At 38.5% G+C, this 25,857-nt stretch overlaps 1 protein-coding gene across 2 annotated transcripts in view; it reads right to left on the reverse strand.

The window, feature by feature from the left end:
- LOC139480567 (microtubule-associated protein futsch-like) overlaps positions 1-25,857 on the reverse strand; it is a 190,378-nt gene that overhangs the window by 98,041 nt on the left and 66,480 nt on the right. For both annotated transcript variants that reach the window (XM_071263709.1, XM_071263708.1), the window contains exons 5-13: positions 23,259-23,408; positions 21,167-21,251; positions 17,416-17,461; positions 14,105-14,185; positions 12,651-12,760; positions 11,292-11,406; positions 10,024-10,096; positions 8,994-9,278; positions 5,790-5,947 (exon numbers count right to left, since the gene is read on the reverse strand). In XM_071263709.1, the coding sequence (XP_071119810.1) occupies positions 5,790-5,947; positions 8,994-9,278; positions 10,024-10,096; positions 11,292-11,406; positions 12,651-12,760; positions 14,105-14,185; positions 17,416-17,461; positions 21,167-21,251; positions 23,259-23,408 (1,103 nt within the window). The remainder of the gene's footprint in view (positions 1-5,789; positions 5,948-8,993; positions 9,279-10,023; positions 10,097-11,291; positions 11,407-12,650; positions 12,761-14,104; positions 14,186-17,415; positions 17,462-21,166; positions 21,252-23,258; positions 23,409-25,857) is intronic.

Below are 25,857 nucleotides of genomic sequence, written 5' to 3' on the forward strand. Positions count from 1 at the left end.
ACAAAATATTCATTTGAAAAACAGAACGCTCTTTTCTATACTGGTTTCCATGTCTACGTCAAGCAATGCTGGCAGGCTTTCAACATGGAAGTAAGGCACCATATGAATCCTTCATCCTTTATGATGATGTTTAAACTTGTCTTAAAAAAGTTCATGTATAGGAAATGGACTGTTTTGAAAGGCCCTTCCAAAATTTAACCAGTCCCGGTCTGGAATTCTCTTTTTGAGTTTACAGGTTTATTATGCGTCTCTGTTTTGTATGCAAAGTCATGTTGCCCAAATACCATCCTACAGTTTCTTCAGGCACATATTTGTGCAACAAGACACCAACAAAGGCACATACATTTATGACCATGTCCTGCTTGAATACAAGGTCCATTAAGGGTCCATTTACATTTTCAAACAGGCAATGGAATTAAATTTGAATCTAATTCTGTAAAAGAAAATACTTGTGTTAGAAGAAGAAAAAATCACTTGCAAACTGAAATAAAAAATATTCCTTTGAAAGTGTTTATGATTATCTAAGGTTAAAAAAAAAATTCAATTGCATTTCAAACATGTCATTAAGCACCATGAAACAATTTCATTTCAGCACCGCCTTCAGCATTCAACAATACTGACACAGACGAGGTGACAATGGAAGTACCAACTACATACCGTGATGCACGTCCCTTCTGTAGAAGTATCCGGGAAGCACCATTGCTTAGATACAAGATCGCTACAGATCGGGGCAAAATCTAGCTTATTGTAGCCCGAAACCAAACACTTTGGTCAATGATGACATTTGAAAAACCTGGACAAATATACATCCACAACAGCACCTGTGTGCTCGGCCAAGCCAAACACCGTCTATCTGAACGGTAAACCAGCGTTTGCTACTCGGCCAGGAATCAATATCACAGGATTGATCCTGTTGCTGAAGCCTTCCTGACATATGTTGATGAGAACTGTCAATGGTGTTTATTGTCAAAAATTTAACAGATTACACCGTCAAGAGAATCAAAGACGTTTGTGTCACGAGGTCTTGGCGCGATGACAATGAAAGGTATTACACAAATCTTGAAAACGATTTAAGAAGCGAGGGAACATTTGGTGGTTATGGACAGTTTTCATCGCCTGTGCATGCCACCTGTTGACTTTAAACTCACACTACTGCTTCAAGGAATTAGACACAGGGTGTAAAAGAACGGGATTAGCATGTACGAGGAGGTCTGTGTGGGAGTTCTGACACGTTCAGTAAAATAAACTTGTGAAATTAAAAATGTTAAAAGTGAAATCAAAAACAGTGAAATAGACACGTTATTAACAATACAGCAGATACAATTAGTGAATGTCAAATGTAAGACGTATCAAATGCAGAAATTACATTAAAATGTATAAAACAGAACAAATGTTCATAACAATACATTAACCTATGATACAGACCATAAGACTGGATCAAGGTAGGGGAATAAAAAGGTTTGAGTTTTTCTGAAAGGATGTTGGAAAATCCCCCTGGGAGTCAACCTTTGGCTTGGGAATATTTTTTTATTGCTCCAGACAAACACAGACTCAAGGAGAGAATGCGAACACATTGTTTCTACAACATACAAGATTACTGGGAGTTTACAGGTAGAGACCGGAGTGCAATTTCAACAGTCAAATAAGTGTCAAAAAATATACCGCAAATGCTTAAAATGTTTAGGTTTATCTTAGAAAACAATGCTGAATGCTCCACAGATTAGCTTGCACTTACTGAAATCTAAATTAAGTTTTAAAAGATTTTTTCCATTGAAAGTAGCTGCACTTAAACTCTCAAACAAAAGGACAGGCATTTTGGGTGCATTACAGAACAATTTAGCAATTCAGATTTTAATGATAGTTCTATATTTGTGTTTTATTTTAGTGTGTGTGTGATCTAAAAACTTATGGATTTAAAGCGAAGAAAGCCTGGTGACAATCATGGTCTTATATGTAATATCATTAACATTGAATATAAGATTGATTTAAATTTAAAATCTAAAATTGAATTAAATATGTAGTGATAAATGTCATTAAAACAAAATTAGTAAATGTACTTAGTTTCTTTCAGAGACATAATTGTCAATATAGGGATTTTCAACACAAAAGAATTATTTTGGATCTCTCTAGAATGTTCAAAGGACAAAATAAATTATTTATTGCATATGATGTAGAAAGGTGACACATTATTTTTAAGAAATTCATGTATTGAGATATTACTTTCGAACATTCAACAGAGGGTAAAATAATTATTATCTCATCTTATTTCTATTATTAATTTTTAATCAATTTCAAATTATTAAAAATTGAAATAAAAACAAACTAAAAGTGAACAAAATGTAATTCATTCTTCATTTACACTTCACATATTTCAATATACTCACCCAAAACAAATACCAACAAGTGATGTCTAGACAAAGTTATCATCAACGTATTTCCGATTACCAGTAACCATTGCTACACTGAATGTCTGCACCGCGGTTCTGGCTCTGCCTGGATCAGGCACATGTACTAACATTTCTTTCCTGGAATTCATGAATGGGCGGTTTAACATTCCTGTTCAAATATAGGACCATGTTCATAACATGGACTAAATATGAATATCCTTGGTTGTTATTGCCAGTCTGGTTTTTGTTGTTTTTGTCAGAATCATGAGATGTCAACATCTCATGGTCAAATCTAGCAACATGGAAGCTGACTGTCAGAACAGGGAGCATGTCAACAGTTAGTTTTTCCAATATCAATTTCTCAATAAAAATACACACTTTCCTGCATGGTTCAGTTGTTAGTACAGAAAATAATAACAATTCCATGTTCTATCTTGATTATCAACTCAATTGTAATCGTTGTTTAATTCGTTTTTTGTTCTTTGTTCTTGTTCCAAAAAAGAAATGTTCACTGTTGAAATTATCCCTCTTGTCAATTTGTTAAACCCTTGTCAAGAAAACAAAAGCAAACAAAATGTGGGTGTCTAAGGACTTAAATATTGAAAGCAATTTTAAAATAGATGAAAATTATCAAACAGTGAAAGCAATTTACAATGAAATCAGTTTATAAAAACCTAACTTGGCAGATGTTGGATGTTCAGGAACCTTGGTTAAATATATCACCAGCTCAATTTCTTTAACCCCGAAATGCTAAGGACAATTATCACATAACTTCATATAAAAGACAGCTACGCGATAAATCGCAAAGAACAATGAAGACGAAGTGTGGTTTATTTCACGATAAAAAATTGGTCAATCATGACGTCATTTCCGGAGATTAGAACATGTGCTCGCAACTTGGTGATGTCATAAATTTAGATGACGTTATATTTGAGAGGGCAGGGAGTTGTTTCCCTTAGTTGTAGATGGGCAATGTTGATAAATGCAATGGCTGCGAACGACTGCACCCAAAAGTGGGAGGTATGGCAATGAGTATCCGGAGAAAAAGTACAGATAACTGTTGTGAAAAGTGCGAGAATATTCATGAAATGCCAAACGTAAGCCCCCTGTCCATGAAATGGACTTGTACTTACAATATGTATATGCAAACAGTATGGCATGTCTTGGTACCTTTATCCAATATTGACTAGTACACATAAACCACAGCACAACATTATTTAATTCTTAATTAAGTTTTCATGTTGACGTGGTTGCACTGGCTGGTTAATAAACATTTCTTAATAAGACCTGGGTACTCTTCAAAGTAAATTCACCTTTTCCTCAATTAAACACTTTGCCAAACTCGCATGCTTCCCACCCGCAAGACTGATGCAAGATGGATGCATTAATATGCACAGAATCAGCAACAGGACCTCTTCACATCACATCTAAATTCATCAATATGATTGGAATCACACAAGGACGCCTGATAAGGTCACTATCTTGACTGCATGCTTAAAACTATCTCAAGTAAAATACTCAACCACTTTCAGTATGTCCACTGGTCTGCAAAGGGACCTTACGGGTGTTTGGATATGACTGTGCTGTGACATCATAAAGACGTTTGACATCATCTTACTTCTGTAAATATTGCCATGTGTGTGGACTGCACAAAAATATCTTCTTTTTCGCATGTTAGTTCATAAAGTAATAAAAACATTATTTCAAAACCTTTCAGCATACTGTCTACTTTGATTTAATCAGACATTATATCTAAAAACTGCAATTATTACATAAACAGTTTTAAGTCTGAAAATGGGACTTCACAGAAATGAGTCCAATTGTTTGATGCCATGTATCTCTGTAATCTATATGAATTGAAGCTGATGAATTGTAGTTTTGAGTTGAACCCCACCAGCACGGGTATGGCACTGACAAACCAAGACATATGAACAGGGACAATCAGGGATTGGAAGCCACAGGCAGGTTTATTGAACACCTAAGGGACGTAACTCTGCACAGTGTATTACAGTGCAGAAGGATGACTGGACAAGACAAGCTCTCCATACATTATTTGATGCATTTGAACTAACACATGTCACACATAAGGGATTTTTATCTCAATATCAGGCAAACTACAATCTATTTGTGAATTTCAAATAGTCTATTTTAATTAGCTGTTGAACGTTGTGCCTCCGTACAACATGAAGGCCCAGGTATGGTCACATATTTCACACAAGCAATAAAGCCATCACATTGTCTGAGATCAATTGGAGCCAAGAGCTTCTTGAAGACTTGAGTGCTATCAATGTGCTATCAATGTGCTATCAATATGACTTAATCCATTATACTTCAGGTGACGCCTTGTCAATCTCTCCACACATTCCCAGAATTCCAAGAGTATCCAACAAGAAGCACACATTAATCCCCTCATGAGAGTGGGTCAACATCACATTATAATCTTCAGGGTGATATATACCCCATATATACACCATATGTACCCCATATATATCTGATATATACCGGACATAAACATCTTAATAAGCTGTGTAGCACCATATCAAATTGGGTCCAATACATCTTTCTAATGGGATCGCGTTGAGGTATTGTTTAATAAGAACCTCTTTGAGACTCTAAAATACCAATATGGAGGCAGCTTGGTGTTACAGAAAATTTACATTTTGGGGCAAATTAAAATATGATGAGCCTGAAATCTACATCATCCCAATCAAACTATGTCACTGATTTACAGATACAAACACCGCTGATTTGAAGATCTTTAGGATCTGCTGGAAACTGGCTGGCCTCCTAGCCTCCCTTATCAGGGATGTGGTGTGTTCTACAGTGCTCCTCTACACTCATGGGATTGCAGCCAGACCATCCAGACATTAATTACCCTACAAAGCTCTTGCTGTGCAGCACTGCTCATAGGCTGACATTTTGTCCCAGAAATAAAGTTATCTTATTTAAAATATATATCTACAAAAAATATATATAATAAATATATATATATATATATTTATAATCCAAATGGAGCCCCAAACAATCCTTAATTTCAGCCTGGAGCTGAAGCAATCTAGACTTGACAAATCATTCTAGACTTTTTGGACTCCTTTTCAATTTTTTTCTTCAGGGTCTGGGAGACAAACTACACTGCTCAGAATATAGCTTTACCATTACCAATCAGTAACTTTGGTATATTTTGTATATTTTATGATGCTTCAGTCAATTACTGGTGAATGATTCCCAGTACATGCCGGTACTAATGGCAGAATTAACACTATAACGTGTCCCTACAAGTTTCACTCCAACAATTGCTAAACAACTTGTTATATTTTGAGGCATTACCCTGCTCAGAGCAGAACAACAGTCTTGACACACACATGCTTATGAAACATGACAATTCCAAAAATATATACTCACAAATACCAGTCTGTCTCCCTCCATATTGAGCTTTTGTATTTCATTCTTGAGGTCAACTAGTCTGCGCTGGAGGTCTGCGAAACTCTTACTGTCATCCCCCATGACAGAGTCCCCGGCCATGTGGAGACTGAACCAGCTATCTGCGTCCAGACTCGACGCTGCAACAGTCACAATTAAGGTCTTGTAAGGATATTTTTAGTGTTAAATTGATTAATTGAAGGTGTACATAGTAAATGTTTATATATACACATACGGAATAACTTATCTTATTATTTATTGATATATCACGATACTTTTCAGTTGATATCTCGATACTAAAATTTCAAATCAATGACAACCCTAGAATCAGGTCTGAGTGAGTGAGTGAGTGAATTGGGTTTAAGACTGCTTCGAAAAGTATTTCGGGTATACAACGATGTGTGAGTACAGTGAAAACTGTGAAGCAGGTTGTAGACTTTCACATATATATCATGGTGCATCAGCTTGATGTGGGAGGAAGCTCGCAGTGATGCAGGTCTTGATAATTACCCCTTGGTGAAACGCTCAACCCGGGTAAGGTGCTGACAAACCTAGAAACAGTATCAGGGCCAACTGGGGCTTAAACCCATAGTCACAGGTTCCTGGCTCACCTAGGGGACACAATTCTGCACAGTGAATTGTGGCGCCTTATAAAACAAAGCCCCCCATGCCTCCCCCATTAGAGAAACTGAAACTACGGAATCTAATATTTAGGACTCAGAAACATGGTCCTTGCATGGTAAATGGATGAATCTCTACATAGTGAATTGTGGAAACACTGACCACTGATCCAGAACCTTGCCAGGTATTCCGTTAGACAAGTAATAGTCACAATACATATTCTCATATCTTGCTTTTGATACACTTAGAGCTAATTCTCTCTTCTTAGATTACATATCAATCAATCAAGTTTATTTCGAAATTCAGGCAACATGGCTCATAGTACAATTGTAAGATTCTTATATTTAGGTCACATGTCCAGAGTGTTACATCTTTGTTGATATCATTTGAAATAATTTACACAAATATACAGCAATCAAGCACAGTACATTCATATCACAGGAGTTAAATATGTTTGCAAATGTTATTCTACCTTTTTAATATGTCTGTAATCAGGTGAGAAAACTTTCTCAAGCGAAATTTATTTCATACACACACAAAAAGATATGGTATTCATACTAATTGAAGGTCACAGTCTACAGATTCCATATGTTTACATTGTGAAGAAGTAGCCTAGGTACAAATCATTTGGCTCTATAATGCATCAACGCCAACGATAATCCCAACAATCAGCCCAAGCATAACACCCATAATACACTTTGTCTGTACCCAATTTTGCATGTCATGAAAATTGTGATATTTTCAGTAGCATTACTATATCCAAGATGCCATAATTGTCTCTGTAAAAATCTGTTACACTTACTTGTAGACTTTGCTTATATTGAGGTAACCATTTTCGCAGAGAAATTGTTGATTCAAATTTAAGATTTTATCCATGAATGATAGGAAAAAAATAGAACTGCACTAATCGCTTACATTCTGATAACTTTCCCAACTGAATTATTAAAACATATTAGTTGCTTTATGCTGACTGGGGTATAACATGTACTTGGGTATAATACTTGATACTATATACATGACTTGTGTCACTTAGAACTTTCATCCCATCAAGCTGACACATATGTCATACAACAACAATATTGTCCATCCCGACACAAAGTGACTTTATACATGGAACTATACTCAGGGAATGTTGCCATTCCTAAAATACAAACTTAAATGTTCCATAAAACTTACAAATTGGAAACATTGTGTACAGTGCGAATTCAGTGGTGCATCATGACTGAGAGCCTGGCCTGACTGGAGCCCTGTCTCCCACAACACAATGGACAAGGCAGGGCCAGCATGGGCTGCACAAGCTGTGGTGGCAGCACAACAAGCAGTGTATTGTCCATCAGTGTCAGGGAGTCTCTGGGATGGCAAGCTCCCATGGTATTCATGATTTAGGTTTGCTATTCATTCATGTGGGCTAGACTCAGTGCATAAACCTCTCCACCTCACTGCAGGTGTATCAAACAACGCCTGGTTGATCTTTGCTCTTCGTTGACAGGTGCACAATTACACAAACAGTGGATGATAATTATACTGCAGCAAATTCATAGAAACGGAATACTGTTTGAGGAAAATATTTTCAAACCTATTTCTGTTGTGTGGTTAGTCACTCTGTGTCCCCCTATACATAGGTACTTGTCTGTTTGTTGAGATCAGGCCACTGTCTTTTAGTTGAGGTCAGGACACTGTTTGTTGAGGTCAGGACACTGTTTGTTTGTTGAGGTCAGAACACTTTTAGTTGAGGTCAGGACAATGTTAGTTGAGGTCAGGGAACTGTCTGTTAGTTGAGGTCAGGACGCTGTCTGTTAGCTGAGGTCAGGACACTGATGAAGTCAGGACATTGTCTTGTTGAGGTCAGGACACTCTTAGTTGAGGTTAGGACACTGTCTTTCAGTTGAGGTCAGGACACTGTTTGTTGAGGTCAGGACACTGTTTGTTTGGTGAGGTCAGGACACTATCTGTTTGTTGAGGTCAGAACACTGTTAGTTGAGGTCAGGACACAGTTAGTTGAGGTCAGGAAACTGTCTGTTTGTTGAGGTCAGAACACTGTCTGTTAGTTGAGGTCAGGACACTGTCTGTTTGAGGTCAGGACACTGTTAGTTGAGGTCTGGGCACTGTCTGTTTGTTGAGGTCAGAACACTGTCTTTTAGTTGAAGTCAGGATACTGTTGAGGTCAGGACATTGTCTTGTTGAGGTCAGGACACTCTTTTTTTTTAGATCAGGACACTCAACCTTTGATGGACCTCACCCAAAGACAGTATAGGGGAGATAACTCTCACAAGTTGCAAGGGCATGTTCAAATCTCCAGAAATAACGCCATGACAGAACAACGTTTTATCTAGAAATAAACCACGCTTTGATCTTCATTGTTCTTTGTAACTTACTGCGTTGCTATCTTATATAATAGGGTAATACTAAAAAAGGGGCACTTTATATTTTTAGGCAGAGGGAACATACAGTAGTCTTACTCATCTGAATTGAAATCAATGTTATAGAGATACAAAACCCCTTAACCAGCGATCATCTATTTCTAAAAGGAATTCAATCAGGCTAAATATCAAATGTTAAACTTACGTGTCACTGTTTTAAACAAAGGATCGTCTTCTTCTGATGAACTCATTTTGGATGATGATGTGCCCCAAATGTCAGTGAAACTGTCGTCAATGTTTTTAAAACTAACCAAAACTTTTTCAGGAATTTCACTTGTCAGTTTATGATTGTTATTTTTGGTATCACAGTTCTGGAAAATTCTTGCTCCTGAGGTAACTTTTCGAGAGGATTCTTTCTTGTTGAAAGGGTCAAAGGTAAAAGGTATGTAGATTTCACCAGCATCCAAGTCTGCTAGAGTAATTTTCTTCTCTGAAAAGACAATCACAAATACACCATATGAAATATTGGGAGCTGGATACAATATGGATAACCCTGTAAATATTGCTGCACCATCACGACCCTGTAAGTATTGTAGCACAATCACGACCCTGTAAATATTGCAGCACTATCACAACCCTGTAAATATTGCTGCACCATCACGACCCTGTAAATATTGCAGCACCATCACGACCCTGTGGATATTGCTGCACCATCACGATCCTGTAAATATTGCTCCACCATGACGACCCTGTAAATATTGCAGCACAATCACGACCCTGTGAATATTGCAGCACAATCACGACCCTGTAATTATTGCATCACAATCACGACCCAGTAAATATTGCTGCACCATCACGGCCCTGTAAATATTGTAGCACCATCACAACCCTGTGGATATTGCTGCACTATCACGACCCTGTAAATATTGCTGCACTATCACGACCCTGTAAATATTGCTGCACCATCACGACCCTGTAAATATTGCAGCACCATCACGATCCTGTGAATATTGCTGCACCATCACGACCCTGTAAGTATTGTATCACAATCACGACCCTGTAAATATTGCAGCACAATCACGACCCTGGAAATATTGCAGCACAATCACTACCCTGTAAATATTGCAGCACCATCACGACCCTGTAAATATTGCTGCACCATCACGACCCTGTAAATATTGCTGCACTATCACGACCCTGTGAATATTGCTGCACTCTCTCAACCCTCAACATACCTTTCTTTTGTTCATACAGCTGGTGAAATGGATCGGGGTCCTTTGTAGCTTTTGTGTGGATCGCCCTTAATTTCTGAAATAGGAAGTATCTGTCAGTAGCAACATCCACAGCCATGTGTGTACACACCCTATCATACTGTACACACGCTGGCATTGTGTTTTACTGAACCCCTACATCAGTGCATATTTCAATATTCCCAGCCCTGTTATAAAGCATGCCATAGCCATTATTACCCACTGTACCATAGACAATCTGCACATCCTTCCAAATCAACCTCATAGTCAATTTGGCATGTTTAGATTTTGAGTGATCATATACATTCAAAATTGTAAATGAGATAAAGAATCCTTTAATATCAGTTACTAACAGTGATGAACGCAATGAAATAGATTCACTTGTTAAATAATTTGAAGCATACAAGGGGTTAATTATAACATACACAAACGCAAGAATGGGTAGTAACAGACCTCAATCATTGCAATATACATTAACAAAATTAATGAGAAATAGGGCAATATGAACTGTGAAGTCCTATAAACAAAGTTACAACCATAAACATGAATAAAAAAGACGATTGACAGAGATGTGATCTATGATATAATTATTTCATCCACATTATCCTTCTATTTCACATGTTAATGTTTAGAGTAACAAAAATATTGAAGATGTTATCGATTCCATTCAGGGATGCCCTATAGAACCAAAATGTCCTAAATCAGACACTAAGAGGCTGGCTCCACAACAAATGTCATTGTATACATTCACTTCATAGAAATCAACCATAACATGAATCTAATGACATTCGATCTGGAAGTCACTTTAGTTATCACCAGGCAGGGCTTAAAGGTTTGTGCTGACGCTGAGGGCAACATAATCTAGGCTGGGAGAATAAAGGGGGATAACTCTATTGTCAACATTTGGCTCCAGTAGGCTTAAAGTATTTGAAATCCAAGAAACTGTTTCAAAATATAGGCCTCTGATATTATATTTCAAATTTCATGGGACATTTACCTCAGAAAATCAACAACCTTTCTCATATGGTATCACCCAGTGAGGACACAACTTGGATCCCCATCACTCTATCTCTTGTCATAGAGGTAGCCAAACTGAATGTGGTGGTCAGGTTAAGTTGATTGATGGAGTGTCATGTGACCCTGACGGCATATGATGCTGCTCCTAACATCAACCACTTGCTTGTCAGGTCTGTCACTTACAAGCTACCATGCTATAAGTGCAATATTGGTAGCTAGCTATGTGGGTATCTGACCTTGTTGAGCTCGACGGTGCCACTCTTTAGGTTGCGGATGTCTTCATTCAGCCGCTGTTCCTCCAGGATGATCTTCACTGTGCTCTGCCGCACACGCTCATGTTCCTTCTTTAACCTGCAATATACCCCAGATACATACAGCACCATGATACATATGGTCAGGGGGAGGTTGGTGGTTTGATCACCTGGCTGTGACATTCCAAAATATGGTACTTGTTGTTACCCTGCCTTCTGCTCAGCATTAAGAGACAAAGCAAGGACTTGTTGGCTCGATGTCAGAATAATGTGTTTGAGTGGCAAATTTGAACTTAATGCTATCCCGCTAGCCCAGGGCTAGTACAAATTTCTGTGGGCTAGTACAAATTTCCAAATTTCCCCAATGTTTTAACATTACCTGTGCATTTTATCTTTACCCAGGCTAGAGAAGCTTTTGAGTTTAGTTCTAACAATGGAGTGGGGTATTCAGGTTTCACTGCAGCATGGTATCACTCTAAAACTAGCATAAGTCCGGACGAGTGCAAGCAGCCACACACACACACGTTGCTAGATGAGTAAAATAAACTTGAACAGGAAGCTAAACCCCATTTCACCTCATATAACATTCAGATACACAATAATCACTAAATGTGAAGAATTCGGATTTATGGCCTAAATTTAAAATTTGAAAAGAAATTTTAATCTGAACAGCCAGTCAATTTTGCTATCATTATTACAAAAAACAAATGTTGAAAATATTATTTTACAAAATGCTGAAACACCCTGATAATACCTAGAAAATAACAACTTTTGAACAAACCCTCTTCCTTCAGCAAAGGAAACATTCATAAAATGTCTTTATTCAGAGTGATTTTCTTTAAGCGGAAAACATGTCACAGTAAAATCTTCAACTATGAATACTGAATTTTCTTATGGTGTTTGCTGGCAATTGTTAAAAGACACTAATGTAAAGTTTGCTGATTGTTAGGTTATGTTTTGCTTCAGTATTTTAGCCATGTCTGACAGGGTGGGGCTTGTCGTAAGAGCCCTGCCCTCCCCCCCTCCCTTACTTATATGCACCTATGCATTGATATTGCCAGTAGTTAGAGGTGAGTACCGGTATGTTATGGGTTTTTCGATGCTTAAGAAACACACATAGCTTTCTCTCTAATCACATGAAACACTGTAAACCATCTGATTCACTTTTAAAAGCCAATTTTCTCTTAAAAACAAGCCATCATCTGAGTATTGACAATGTGTGTGATGCTACACCCCGCGCTATAGTGTGAGTAACTGCAATGAACATGGCCGTCCGAAAACGTATGACGTCCGAAAACCTATGATCTGATGGTGTAAGAAACTTCCCACTGACTATGTTCTGACCTGTGTACTATTTCTTCTTGTTTGGTGATCTCAGCATTCTCCCCAGCAACCTTGGCCTTGAACTGTTCAGCAGATATTGGACTTTGCGCAGATTTCTTCAATAAATGATACTGCAAGAAACAAACCACATCATGAAGACAAAGTAGACACAATTTATGGACAACAACTTCTTTAATATTGTAAAGGCGACGTTTCGGTTTCTATGCCGAAACCACACTTCACATCATGAAGGCTGTCATGTGACATTGACCCCGCCTGTCCCCTGGTCATTCTGTATAGAAAGCCTGCTAATGCATGGTGCTTTTGCTCTGTACACATAAACCTGTGATGACTCTGTTCAAAAAGGTTTGCCAGCACTCTATGCTTGTCTCCCATGTGATTTAGGGTTATACTAGGATCCCAGCACTCTATGCTTGTCTCCCATGGGATTTAGTGTTATACTAGGATTCCAGCACCCTATCCTTGTCTCCCATGGGATTTAGTGTTATACTAGGATTCCAGCTCCCTATCCTTGTCTCCCATGGGATTTAGTGTTATACTAGGATTCCAGCACCCTATCCTTGTCTCCCATGGGATTTAGTGTTATACTAGGATTCCAGCACCCTATCCTTGTCTCCCATGGGATTTAGGGTTATACTAGGATTCCAGCACCCTATCCTTGTCTCCCATGGGATTTAGGTTTATACTAGGATTCCAGCACCCCAAGGGATATAGTGTTATACTAGGATCCCAGCACCCCAAGGGATATAGGGTTATACTAGGATTCCAGCACCCCAAGGGATATAGTGTTATACTAGGATCCCAGCACCCCAAGGGATATAGTGTTATACTAGGATTCCAGCACCCTATCCTTGTCTCCCATGGGATTTAGGGTTATACTAGGATCCCAGCACCCTATGCTTGTCTTCCATGGGATTTAGGGTTATACTAGGATTCCAGCACCCTATGCTTGTCTCCCATGGGATTTAGGGTTATACTAGGATCCCAGCACCCCATGCTTGTCTCCCATGGGATATAGTTTTATGCTAGGATCCCAGCACCCAATGCTTGTCTCCCATGGGATTTCGCGGTAGAACAAGCCCTCAGAATGCCATGCTTGTAAGAGCTGACAAAAGGAGGATGGCCCGGTGTGGAGATTGTGTGGTATCATACCTTGCTTGGATTTACTGCCATCAACCCATGGTTTGCCTGGACTAGGATTAACAGTTTCCATTTGTTGGCAAACATTTCAAGTGTATCCACATCCTCCAATACAAAATACCAACTATTTTTCCAACAAACTTGTAAATAAGACATAATACACACTTAGGCCAAAGTTTTCTTTTCCTTGGTCACACAGGTTTTTGTAAAATATCCTTGTTGCTAGGTGGGGAATTGTTTCTACAAGAAATCGTTGTGTGTGTTGGATGCATGTGATGAGATGCACACTGGTTGAGAGAAATCTCACTACTCACCAAATCACGACAAATCTTCAGTTTACCCTCTGCAAACTGCAACCTCCGAGATTCTCGACTAACGTCTTGTTTCCGTTTTTCCTGCAAAGGAAAGCATGCAGTTATTTCCTGTGTGTTCCGGGGAGGATTGATGAAATCAACATTGCTGGATACCATAGTTATTCTAAGAAATGCTCTCAAACAAAACCTATGCATAAAGGATATTTTGATATTCTTGTTAAATAAAAGGTTTATCTCATTCAGTGGTCTGAATATATCTGCTTTCTTCGGCAATAAAACACAATTACTATACATAACCAAGGTGTGACATGATTCATCAATATTCTAATAAATTTGAACTTGCCTTGGAAAGCCACCAGATAAATCTGAAGTAACTTCCTCAAACCTCTGGTGTCTGAGCTTTGTCTCACAGTGTTATTGAATCATTGAGAGTGCTATTTGAGATTGCTGTATTTCACCAGTGAAAATAATATTCATATTTCATTGAATAACTTTGGCAGTTCACAGGCAAACTAAGAATAAAAATAAAAATAAACATGCATCATACACATACCATATCAATTATTGTTAACTTAACAGTCAGTTTTATACTCCTGAACTATGCTGACATGAGAACAATAGTGTCTTTGCCTTGTCTGTGCCTGTCTACAGAGGACGAACTTAGTTTAAGAAGGTTATTTTTCTCTGTACAATTGTCAGTGTAGACAAAAACCCTATAATAGAATACAACATACCAAGAAAAATTCCAGGGCCACATTCCACATTTAGATCTTAATGCTAAGAAGATTGTTACTCCCATACTTCAACATTGGCTTACGATAGTCATTGCTCTAAGATTGCTTTGTGGAAATAGGGCACTGACATCTAATTCAAACATATTGTTCACTAAATTAGTATTAGTAATGAATATCTGTATTGATCACAAATGTCTACAGATAGCTCTTAAGTTCGACAAAATTGAGTACCTATTATCAAATCAAATGGACAGAAAGCATACCCTGGGCGTACACAACACATTGTACCATTTACGGTAATTATGACCATATCCACAGCAGTCAGAAATCACAGGTAACTGCTTGATCAAGTTACAAAACAGGGGCCATTATTAATAAGACCCTATTGTCAGCTGAGAAATGTACAATCACTGGTTGATTTCATGATAGGACCACATGAAAGTTGGCTGTCAGAAGTGAGAGGTGTCACATGCTGGGCCTGGCCCCCGGTCAGGCTTGAACCTCCACACACAGGTGTGGTCGATTTCACCCAACAGGGACTGGACATTGTTACAAGGGGATAATGTTCCAAAATCTCATAACTGTTGCAAGGGAAAAAACATATTGATGTAGAATTTCACTGAGTGTGATCTTGCGCTTATAGCTACTTACTTCAAATGGAAAGGTGCATATTTCATCAAGAAACAAAACATTTCAGAAGTCACTGTGAATGTTAGTGGTGATTAATTATATTTGGAAGTAACAGATTCAAATATTACATGGCAAATTGTGAATTAGCAAAGCTCTGTAAAATTTGTAAAATCAGCTTTCATGTTACAGTTATGAACACAATCCGATTTCAACTACCATATCAGTTTTCAAGATGTCCTATCAGATGTGTAACTATTAAAACCAAACGATAAAGGTATTAACACTTGCTCATTCGAGTCAACATAACACATTTCTTTATGATTAATAAAAGTATTTTCCAACTGTGCGTGATCAATGACAAGTGTTGTATTTAAATTATGCTATGACAAGGATCCTTAAACCCACTGAAATATCAAAGGACACTGGACACTGACAAGGAACGTAAGACGATTTACATAACAGAGATAGCAGTGTCACTGTTGCTATAGAAAGTATCTGAGATAGTGTTGGTTATTTGTCAACTTGTAAACATCAAGAAAACAACACAAGACAGAGGTATCCTCAGCTTCATATAGAGGTTCTATCATTTTAAATTATCATAATCTCTCCATGCATAGGTATAAGGAATGGATATGGAAATTATTTCAAAATTAGTTTTCCAATAATTTCATAATTTGAAACATCAAAGTCAGTAAGTTCGGATTACATTGATTCCAAATTGCAAATAGTCAACAGACTTTTTGTTATGTGATTAATTCTGTAGAATAAATAAAGCTGAAATTCAAAATTAATGTCTTCAGGCTTTGGATGAAAGTGTCAATAAATTTGTTATGGTGGCCAAGTACATAACAGAAAGTGAATGGTGATCTACATTATGTGAAATGTTCCAGGAATAAATTTCTTTTGTCATCATACCAAGTGTTGACAGAGTCTCCAGGAGCCACTCTAGCACTCACTATCAGCTGAAGGACTCTCCTAGATTGTGCCGATATCAGCTATGGGGCTGTACTTAATGACGGCCCTATCAGTCAATGGTCAATTGTTGCACTGGTGTCAAACATTCAGGCCTTGACATTTCTATACAAACTGTCTCACACTGCACTATCAAATGTAAAACTTGTATATAATATTCACGTCAGTGAGAGTGTGATTCTTGAATATCCTACATTTCTTTTCAGTACTTGATCTGGACTGTAGAGTGTTACCACTCAAACATCCTCTGTTAATTGAAGAATGAGATACTCAACGTTATAATAATCAAACAGTAATGTATTCAGATCAATCTGAAAATCTTAAGAAACATAACCATGATATTGATAATTCAATAAGCCTGAACATTATACTCTTACTGTCAAATATAGTTACAGTCAATCAGAGTAGAAATCAGGTAAGTAGACATGGGATAAGCAGGAGATTTCTCTGGTCCATGGGTCGGTCATGTTATATAGGCGAATTGATTGCTGGACTAGAAATGACACGGATATGTGTACATATTGTCACAATAGTTGTCATATTAATTTGTCAGAAGAATAAATGATGGACCTTTATTTTAAACACGTATTAATACTATGTATCTACTCATTGTGTTGACATTTCAGATTGTGTCTGTGCTGTGTGAATTGTTGTGAATGATGCCCCTATTTGGACCTCTCTTGTCGGGTAGGTGGCAACCCAGATAAGTAAATACTTTGGCTGAGTTCCTTACAGCAACAGGACAGTGATGTCAGAGCATGGAAGCTTACCTGCTGTGTGGTTACAGGTAACAAATCACATACTCCTGTCCTCTATGACTGGTACAGCATCATGTGGGAAAAGTACATCAAGAGAAACAGGTTCTACCTTATCATTTAATCTTTCTCTTAAATACAAGAAGATGCTCATGTATCCACCAATCCGCTAGCGCTAACAATTATCAAGACACAATCCAATCAAGTAAAATTGTATTACCTTCAGGACCATTAGCCTGTGCTTCTTGACTTCATATTCATCCACCCTGCAATAGACAACTTTCTGTTACTGACATGGAACATGGACGAGGCTCTGTACAAGTGGGCATCTCAGATCGTTTTCTACATTTTCCTTTTTTATTGAATACTCAAATCATTTTGGATGATCATGAAATATATATAGTTTTGAAATTTACAATAAATGATTAATGTTTAACAGGATGTTTAAAAACTTTCTAATCATAAAACTCTAAAGAAGGAAATATTTCCCGAAATTTGACACATAGTTTTCTGAAAATGCCGAAGAGATGATATGAAATGAACTGAAATGAGCAACACAAAGCCCTCCCTGTACAGACCCTCTGGTGCTACGACACGGACACTGTCTTCAGAGTGCTGTCACTTGTACATTTCACTGATATCTGGTCAGTGAGATAAATGTTGTATTGAACCCCCCACAGACCAATAATAACATGTCTGAGAGTGTAACATACCATGTCAATAACAACGCTATAGACAACGCTGAAACACATTCCTGATTGACAGGTGAGTAAGAGTGGAACCTATACCCCCCTACCTATTATATATCGCACATGAAGGGTCTACAATGTGTACATTTCAGTGCCATGTATGTCATATTTACTACATGACTGACATATAAGTATTGATATCTACAACTAATATGGCAAAATACAGTAGCAATGTACAACAGGGCCTGTTTGAAGTGTATGCCCCTTACAGACTTGTAGATAAAGAGTTTTCAAAATAGAATGTACTTGGTACTGTTTCAATACCAACACATTATATGATACAACTGCCCCATTTCATCCTCCACCCTATACACAAGAAGCCTACACTATCACGAATCAGAGGGCACAGTCAGTTGGTAAAAGTTGCTGCAATTCACTGTGCAGAGTTGTATCCCTTTATTGTGACAGGATGAGCTTTTCAAGGGTTGGAATTGCAGAATTACTCTGATTATGCTCCATGGTTTGATAAAGGTGGTACATGAACACAACTGGTGTCCTGACACAGGAGGTGCAAGAACACAACTGAGGTCCCTTCTGACACAGGAGGTACATGAACACAACTTGTGTCCTGTCACAAGAGGTACATGAACACAACTTGTGTCCTGACACAGGAGGTACATGAACATAACTGGTGTCCTCCTGACACAGGAGGTACATGAACACAACTTGTGTCCTCCTGTCACAGGAGGTACATGAACACAACTAGTGTCCTCCTGACACAGGAGGTACATGAACACAACTTGTGTCCTGACACAGGAGGTACATGAACACAACTGGTGTCCTTCCTGTCACAGGAGGTACATGAACACAACTGGTGTCCCTTCTGACACAGGAGGTACATGAACACAACTTGTGTCCTTCCTGACACAGGAGGTACATGAACACAACTTGTGTCCCTTCTGACACAGGAGGTACATGAACACAACTTGTGTCCCTCCTGACACAGGAGGTACATGAACACAACTTGTGTCCTGACACAGGAGGTACATGAACACAACTGGTGTCTTTCCTGACACAGGAGGTACATGAACACAACTTGTGTCACTCCTGTCACAGGAGGTACATGAACATAACTGGTGTCCTCCTGTCACAGGAGGTACATGAACACAACTTGTGTCCTGACACAGGAGGTACATGAACACAACTTGTGTCCTGACACAGGAGGTACATGAACACAACTTGTGTCCTTCCTGACACAGGAGGTACATGAACACAACTTGTGTCCCTCCTGTCACAGGGGTACATGAACACAACTTGTGTCCTGACACAGGAGGTACATGAACATAACTGGTGTCCTGACACAGGAGGTACATGAACACAACTGGTGTCCCTCCTGTCACAGGAGGTACATGAACACAACTTGTGTCCCTCCTGTCACAGGAGGTACATGAAGACAACTGGTGTCCTTCCTGTCACAGGAGGTACATGAACACAACTGGTGTCCTTCTTGACACAGGAGGTGCATGAACACAACTTGTGTCCTGACACAGGAGGTGCATGAACACAACTTGTGTCCCTCCTGACACAGGAGGTACATGAACACAACTTGTGTCCCTCCTGACACAGGAGGTGCATGAACACAACTTGTGTCCCTCCTGACACAGGAAGTACATAAACACAAGGTACCAACTGCTGTGATACACTTACCATGTCATCAGCTGACTGGGGTGCAATGAACGACATCCTATTGCTTATCACCAGGTACATATGGAAACTGACAACTGTACATTTCACAAACTCCTATCATTCTCTTGTGAAAAGCAGACCAGGACTGAACAGATCATCACTCACAACCTGTTATGTTTGAAATCTACAAGAATCCATCTAAATCAACAACAGCACATTGATTCTTCACAAACTGGACACAATTACAATGCCTATTGTCAACTCAGCAAACAGTAAAGGGCAGAAACACAGACCAGCAATTATCATGAAAAACAAGAACTGCTAACGATATGAATATGTGTTAATATTGACAGCAGAGTTTGTTGATAGGGCGTAAGAAGCAATAATGTGGCTGGGTGAATGTTCCTTTTACCTGAAACATCTCACTGTTGTGGTGTAATGGACAACTCATGTGAGACATCCTATGTCATTGTGACTTCAACAGGACCAGTGATGACACACTGACACAGGATCAGTTACATCATAACATGTCACTGGTGTGGTGTAATGGACAACTCATGTGAGACATCCTATGTCATTGTGACTTCAACAGGACCAGTGATGACACACTGACACAGGATCAGTTACATCATAACATCTCACTGGTGTGGTGTAATGGACAACTCATGTGAGACATCCTATGTCATTGTGACTTCAACAGGACCAGTGATGACACACTGACACAGGATCAGTTACATCATAACATGTCACTGGTGTGGTGTAATGGACAACTCATGTGAGACATCCTATGTCATTGTGACTTCAACAGGACCAGTGATGACACACTGACACAGGATCAGTTACATCATAACATGTCACTGGTGTGGTGTAATGGACAACTCATGTGAGACATCCTATGTCATTGTGACTTCAACAGGACCAGTGATGACACACTGACACAGGATCAGTTACATCATAACATGTCACTGGTGTGGTGTAATGGACAACTCATGTGAGACATCCTATGTCATTGTGACTTCAACAGGACCAGTGATGACACACTGACACAGGATCAGTTACATTCTTTATCATCAACATTTCACAATGTAATTATATTACATACTCTTTCATTAATTACAACTAGGGTAAATGTTATTTAAGAAATTTGATAAATTCTATCATTAGAATCTATTTCTCATTTAAGAAATCTTTTTTAAACAGTTAAATGAATGTAAGAAAAAAAAAGTGTTTTCCTCGGGTGAATACAAGACTTTGATTATTATTTATCAGTGTGTTTGAAACATTTCATCAAAACATACCTCAATAGGAAATAACAATGAAAAGTCATAACAATAAATATTCATCCTTCATCAGTCCGTATTGGGTGAACATTTCAAACAGATCATAGGAACAGATACCCGGTATAAAAAAATATCAATATTTGGACAGAAAATCCTGGTACTTGGATCACTGTCCAAATATCAATATAAAGTATCTGAAATTGACATTTTGGTCTCTGATAACAAATGTGATGCTGACACTTCAAATCAAGGCAATGAAAACAGCAATGCACTGGTTCCTAAGAAACAAATATTAGTTCATCACCACAATCTTTACCTCCGTTTCCTGGCCTGCAAAGAGTTTGGCGAAATCCGATCAGGGAGGTAGGCAAAGACATTGACAGGACAGTCTATAGATAGGCCTGGAATATACAAGCATGCAATTACTGTGACAATCCGGGAACAGACACATGGCATAGCTTCATGCAAGGGTAGTTGATGTGAAACAAACGACCAGACTTTGGTGGGGGCTGGTGTTTGTCGCCAGGCTTTTGTGGTGCTAAAACAATGAAATATGATCACAGCAACTGTTGACATCAACTTGATAGGTCTACACAAGAAATAATGCTGGTAGTTTATCATATTCTTGATTCACATTTAAGTCAAGTAACCATAGATAATAATATTTGATCAGAGTGAGTGACAGTGAATAATGCTGCATCAGCAATTATACAGCTATTTGCTGAGTTGTTCAAAGAGATTTACTCTTTCTTCATTACAAACAAGGTTTACTGATCAAATGTGAGTAAGGATTATAACATCCTGCTTAAGACATTGTCTTGTGTTCAGTTTTCTACTCCTTCATTAAATGCTTCAATCCGTTCATGTTTTATTACCCAGCCCAGCACCCCTGTCACCTGCCCCACTCAAATCCAAAATGATTTAAAATGATTTAAAAAATGGGTCTCTGGCCATTCATTGTTCATCTGTCTGTAATCAAATCATTTTGACTTATGTCATTCACATGGAAACAATTAGGCTTCTATTAAGAAGCATTCACTTTCCCACGTGACATAATCATTAAGAAATATTGCAGTCAACGAATATGGCAAACTAATTATCCATAAAATCAAGGGCACATCACATATTCTACAGACCTACCAGTTGGTCATGAAGCTGGCCAATGTCCACCATTGCACAAATTTTATCAAATGTAGAGGCTCTAAATTTCTCATGTTCCAAATGTCTTGTTTAAATGATAATGTCTGTTATTTAAGCATGCAGTAATGCAGTGCATTTAACAGTTAGCTCATGTGATGACAATGGGTTGAAATCATTTACTGATTAATATAGGAACAGCATGTTGTGTTTATGTTAGCCACTTGTTGGTTGAATACAGCACTTAACGAAGGAAATAAGGAGACCTATCGAACCATTACCAAGAACGGGGTAAAATAGGTTTTCATCAATCCATGCTTGCCGTAAAAGGCGACTGACTATGCTTGCTGTAAAAGGCGTCTAACGGAATCAGGCGGTTAGACTCGCTGACTTGGTTGATGCATGTCATAATATCCCAGTTGCGTAGATTTATGCTCATGATGTCAATCACTGGATAGTCTGTTCCAGACTTAATTATTTACCGACTGCCGTCATACAGCTGTAATATTGCTGAGTGTGGCATTAAACAACAAACAAACAAACAAACATTACCTAGAGCCTTTCAGCCACAGTCATGGCTTCAGCACTGGAACTAATCTAGTGGGTCCATCAAGGCAATACCTGCCGTAGTTTCTTCCACTCAACAAGTGGACCATCATGAATAGCTTTAGAAGCTGCAGGCAGATCTAGTTGGTACCTATCAATGTCCTCATGAGGGTCTTAACGAGGAGGCACAACACCATCCATATCACATTTTACTGAGCACTGACACACCCTTCTTGAGGGTCTTAACAAGATGGAACACCACCATCCATATCACATTTTGCAGGACATAGACAAACTCTTCTTGAAGGTCTTAACGAGGTGGCACACCACCATCCATATCACATTTTACTGAGCACTGACACATCCTTCTTGAGGGTCTTAACAAGATGGAACACCACCATCCATATCACATTTTACTGAGCACTGACACACCCTTCTTGAGGGTCTTAACAAGATGGAACACCACCATCCATGTCACATTTTGCAGGACATAGACAAACTCTTCTTGAAGGTCTTAACGAGGTGGCACACCACCATCCATATCACATTTTTCAGGACATAGACAAACTCTTCTTGAGGGTCTTAACGAGGTGGTACACCACCATCCATATCACATTTTTCAGGACATAGAAAAACTCTTCTTGAGGGTCTTAACGAGGTGGTACAGCACCATCCATATCACATTTTGCAGGACATAATCCTTGTCACCTATTACAGGAACATACCTTTCTTGAGGGTCCTGATGAGGTGACAGGCCACCATCCATTCCTCTGGGTCGAGACTGCCATCCCTATTGACGTCAGCGATGTCCCAGATGCGTCCCAGCTGGTCTGGCGGGAGTCCGGAGAGACTGAAAACTTCCCGTGCCATGTCAGCTGGAAAGGAGAGAAGCTAAATGCAGCAGTAGTATACCACAAACCTGGTTGTCATAGTGGTTATAACATGGATCTGTTCATGAGGTGTACAACAAACCTAGTTGTCATAGTGGTTTTAACATGGATCTTTTCATGAAGTATACCACAAATCTAGTTTTCATAGTGGTTATAACATGGATCTTTTCATGAAGTATACCACAAACCTTGTTGTCATAGTGGTTATAACATGGATCTTTTCACGAAGTATACCATAAACCTAGTTTTCATAGTGGTTATAACATGGATCTTTTCATGAAGTATACAACAAACCTAGTTGTCATAGTGGTTATAACATGGATCTTTTCATGAAGTATACCACAAATCTAGTTTTCATAGTGGTTATAACATGAATCTTTTCATGAAGTATACCATAAATCTAGTTTTCATAGTGGTTAGAACATGGATCTTTTCATGAACTATACCACAAACCTAGTTGTCATAGTGGTTATAACATGATCTTTTCATGAAGTATACCACAAATCTAGTTGTCATAGTGGTTATAACATGGATCTTTTCATGAAGTATACCATGGTATACAACAAACCTAGTTGTCATAGTGGTTATAACATGGATCTTTTCATGAAGTATACCATGGTATACAACAAACCTAGTTGTCATAGTGGTTATAACATGGATCTTTTCATAAAGTAAACAACAAACCTGGTTGTCATAGTGGTTATAATATGGATCTGTTCATCTGGTATACAACAAACCTGGTTGTTATAGTGGTTATAACATGGGTCTGTTCATGAGGTATACAGACGGTCCAGTAGCCTAGTGGTTAAAGCGTTCGCTCGTCACTTACAACAGGTGTATGACTTCACTCAATGATCAGTACTGACATCAAAACACCATCTGTACCACAATACATTGTTCATCTCCTGATATGTACTGCTGAGTTCTATTTCCCAAATACTATATTTGTATCTGCAGATGTCAAATGCACAAGCTATCTTTGGTCAACACAATACATTATAAAGCCATAATGTCAGTTTATACCAGTTTGCAGATAATTTTATGAGCAAACAATAAATGAATTACCAGCATGATCCCCACCAATACACAATATGCTTCATGTGTCACAGCAATGAGACCCATGCGAGAGAGGTGATTAACGGGATCGGGTGGTCAGTCTAGCTGACTTGGTTGAGGCATGTTATCATCCCAAATACATAGACTGATGCTCACAATGTCAATCACTGGATTGTCTGGTCTAGACTTGATTATTTATGGACAGCAGTCATATAGCTGGAATATTGCTGAGTGTGGCGTTACACAACAAACAAACAAGGGTAGCAATGAGTTGGATATCTGTGCACCATGTGTTGTCTCATTATTCCAGCATTAATGTTCACATAAACCTTTTCATGATATTGAACCACTGAAAACATGAAAATTAACACAGAAAAACTCCATTTCAATATAACTACTTCCACTGGTATGCAGTAAAACAAACATTAAAAAAAATATCAAATTTCTGAAAATTGAATGTCTGTAAAGTATGGATGCAGATACAATTTATTGAAATAAAGTAACATTGATAGAAGGATTCAGTGTATCAGAATGTCTTCTTGTACAGAATTTCTGCCACAGCATTTGGTCAATGTACAAACCCGATAAAAGGAAAGGCAATGCCAGATAAATATTTCAGATGGAAAAAAAGTCAGATTTGTTGTTTTCTCAAAATTTATAAACGAAATGAAAAAAATTACTGAAACTGGCTTCTCTGGATCTGTTTGAATCTACTGAATAAACAGATTTGTTATATTTGGTTGTCAAAGAAATTAGGGCTGGGACGAGTCCAGATTTACTACAAGGGTACCCATCCCCCCATCACCCGACCCTACCAGGGCACCAGCTGTAGGTCTCAAGAGATAGGTATTAAATGACCAGTTAGGAATAGTTTGACTGTAGCCTTGACAAAAAGTATTCAGATACATATATATCTGGTTATGTATCCACTGAAGTTGACTGAAGTTATATCTTTATTCAAAGGTATAAAAGTCAAAAGGAATGGGTGCAGTCAGGAAGAAATGAGACTGTTAGTAACTTGTAGTGTAACCATTGAGCTCTAGATAATTTTTGTCATTAAACAATATATCATGTGACTAACCATGGGTTCTGGTCGTCCTGTGGTAGTACCCGGGTCCTACTACGTACCCACCCAGCCCAAGTACCCAAGTTACCCGTCCCACCCTGTTGATATGTACCATTATGCACATGCAGCCCATGTTATCGCACTATCCATGATCATGCAGAAAACATGACTATCACAAGCTTAAACTGAGAGTGTTTGACATCAGTTTATCTACCGACAAACCATCTCACCTGCAAAGCATCACACTGAAAGACTAACACAGTTATGTCCCTTGTTAGGCATTCCTATCGTGTCAGCAAAGAAATGTGACCC

The sequence above is a fragment of the Haliotis cracherodii genome, unplaced genomic scaffold (genome assembly GCF_022045235.1).
Source record: "Haliotis cracherodii isolate W230 unplaced genomic scaffold, xgHalCrac1.p SCAF_4, whole genome shotgun sequence".
Classification (NCBI taxonomy): Eukaryota; Metazoa; Mollusca; class Gastropoda; order Lepetellida; family Haliotidae; genus Haliotis; species Haliotis cracherodii.